General features: G+C 33.2%; 1 protein-coding gene across 1 annotated transcript; it reads right to left on the bottom strand.

Moving 5' to 3' along the window:
* Window positions 1-225: 225 nt before the first annotated feature.
* Tsp_13645 (putative two-component sensor histidine kinase VirA protein) lies at window positions 226-522 on the bottom strand (the record flags this gene model as incomplete). Its single annotated transcript, XM_003370035.1, has 1 exon — window positions 226-522. A coding segment is annotated over exon 1 (297 nt), but the record flags the coding sequence as incomplete, so codon positions are not given.
* Window positions 523-1,185: the final 663 nt, after the last annotated feature.

Genomic DNA, 1,185 nt, shown 5'->3' on the forward strand with positions numbered 1-1,185 from the left:
AAATAATATAAAATGAAAATTAAAATATGACATCTATGAGAAATAAATGATCTTAAAATGTAAATATAACAAAAAAATAAGTGGAGTTAAAGAATCATCAGACACTAGTTAGAGATGAATTATTTTCAGCATAACATCCGTTGGTGGTAAATTACGGTTCTCTCTGGAAATTATCACTGGCTTCATTTGCACCATTATTCTATTCAACGGTGGATCTCTTCTCACAGCAACAATCTTCTTACACGCCATTTGTTGCGCATTGCGGCCACAGAGATATTCGCCACTTGGAACTTTGGAATAAAATCGAAGTGGAACCGATTTGAAACAGCCGATATCTTTTAATACTTGATTGTGCCGTATTTCCCTACGACGTCTCCAATCGGTATTTTTCGCCTTTCTGTACAGCAAAATTAAGTAGAAAATGGCGACCACCATCGCGATCCATTGGATCACTGCTGCCATCCTAATCACATACTGAAACCGTTTTACGAACTCGCAATTGAACATTCGAGAATCAAGCATTCTGAAAGAGAACGAAAATTACAAAATTTTACCCTCTAAATTGTTCACTTACTTGACGTCAGAGGAGCGTCCTGTTCGTCAAAAAAGGCAAAACTGATCGCAAATCCCGTTAATCGCTGCTTATATATAGCTAGAGTTTAATGTACTTTAAACGTTTTTTGTTTTAAATTTGATCAATGAAGCGTTTTGTTTAAATTTACCTCCATTGTATATATACTTTAAATTTACTCTAAATTAACCCTTTGATGAATTGTTGGGGTGTAGCACACCCCAGGCGGCTTTGTTTTCGATGCAGTTTGTCAATTTTTATTTTTATAGTCTGAAGCTTTGTGACAACTCTTTTGAAACAATAAGATATATTTTGAAAAGAAATGCAATATTTCAGATATTTTTGTTTGGTCTATAGAACATCGTAAATTTAAAAAATACATTGTTGGGTTCTTGGGGTGTGGCATACCCTCGCTTTACAAAACACGTGTGAAAAGCTTAAAATATCTTCAATTATTATGAAAGTTGCTTTAATAGATTGTAAAAAGATAGTTGTATATGACGGCATTGAAATATTTTCAATTTTAAGAATTTGAAGCCTAATATTGATGAATACTGCGACAAAAATTATCGCTAAAAAATCGTCATTTTTTAGTTTTTTTCTTCGTGTAGACT

This window comes from Trichinella spiralis (genome assembly GCF_000181795.1).
Source record: "Trichinella spiralis strain ISS 195 chromosome Unknown Scfld1297, whole genome shotgun sequence".
Taxonomy (NCBI): Eukaryota; Metazoa; Nematoda; class Enoplea; order Trichinellida; family Trichinellidae; genus Trichinella; species Trichinella spiralis.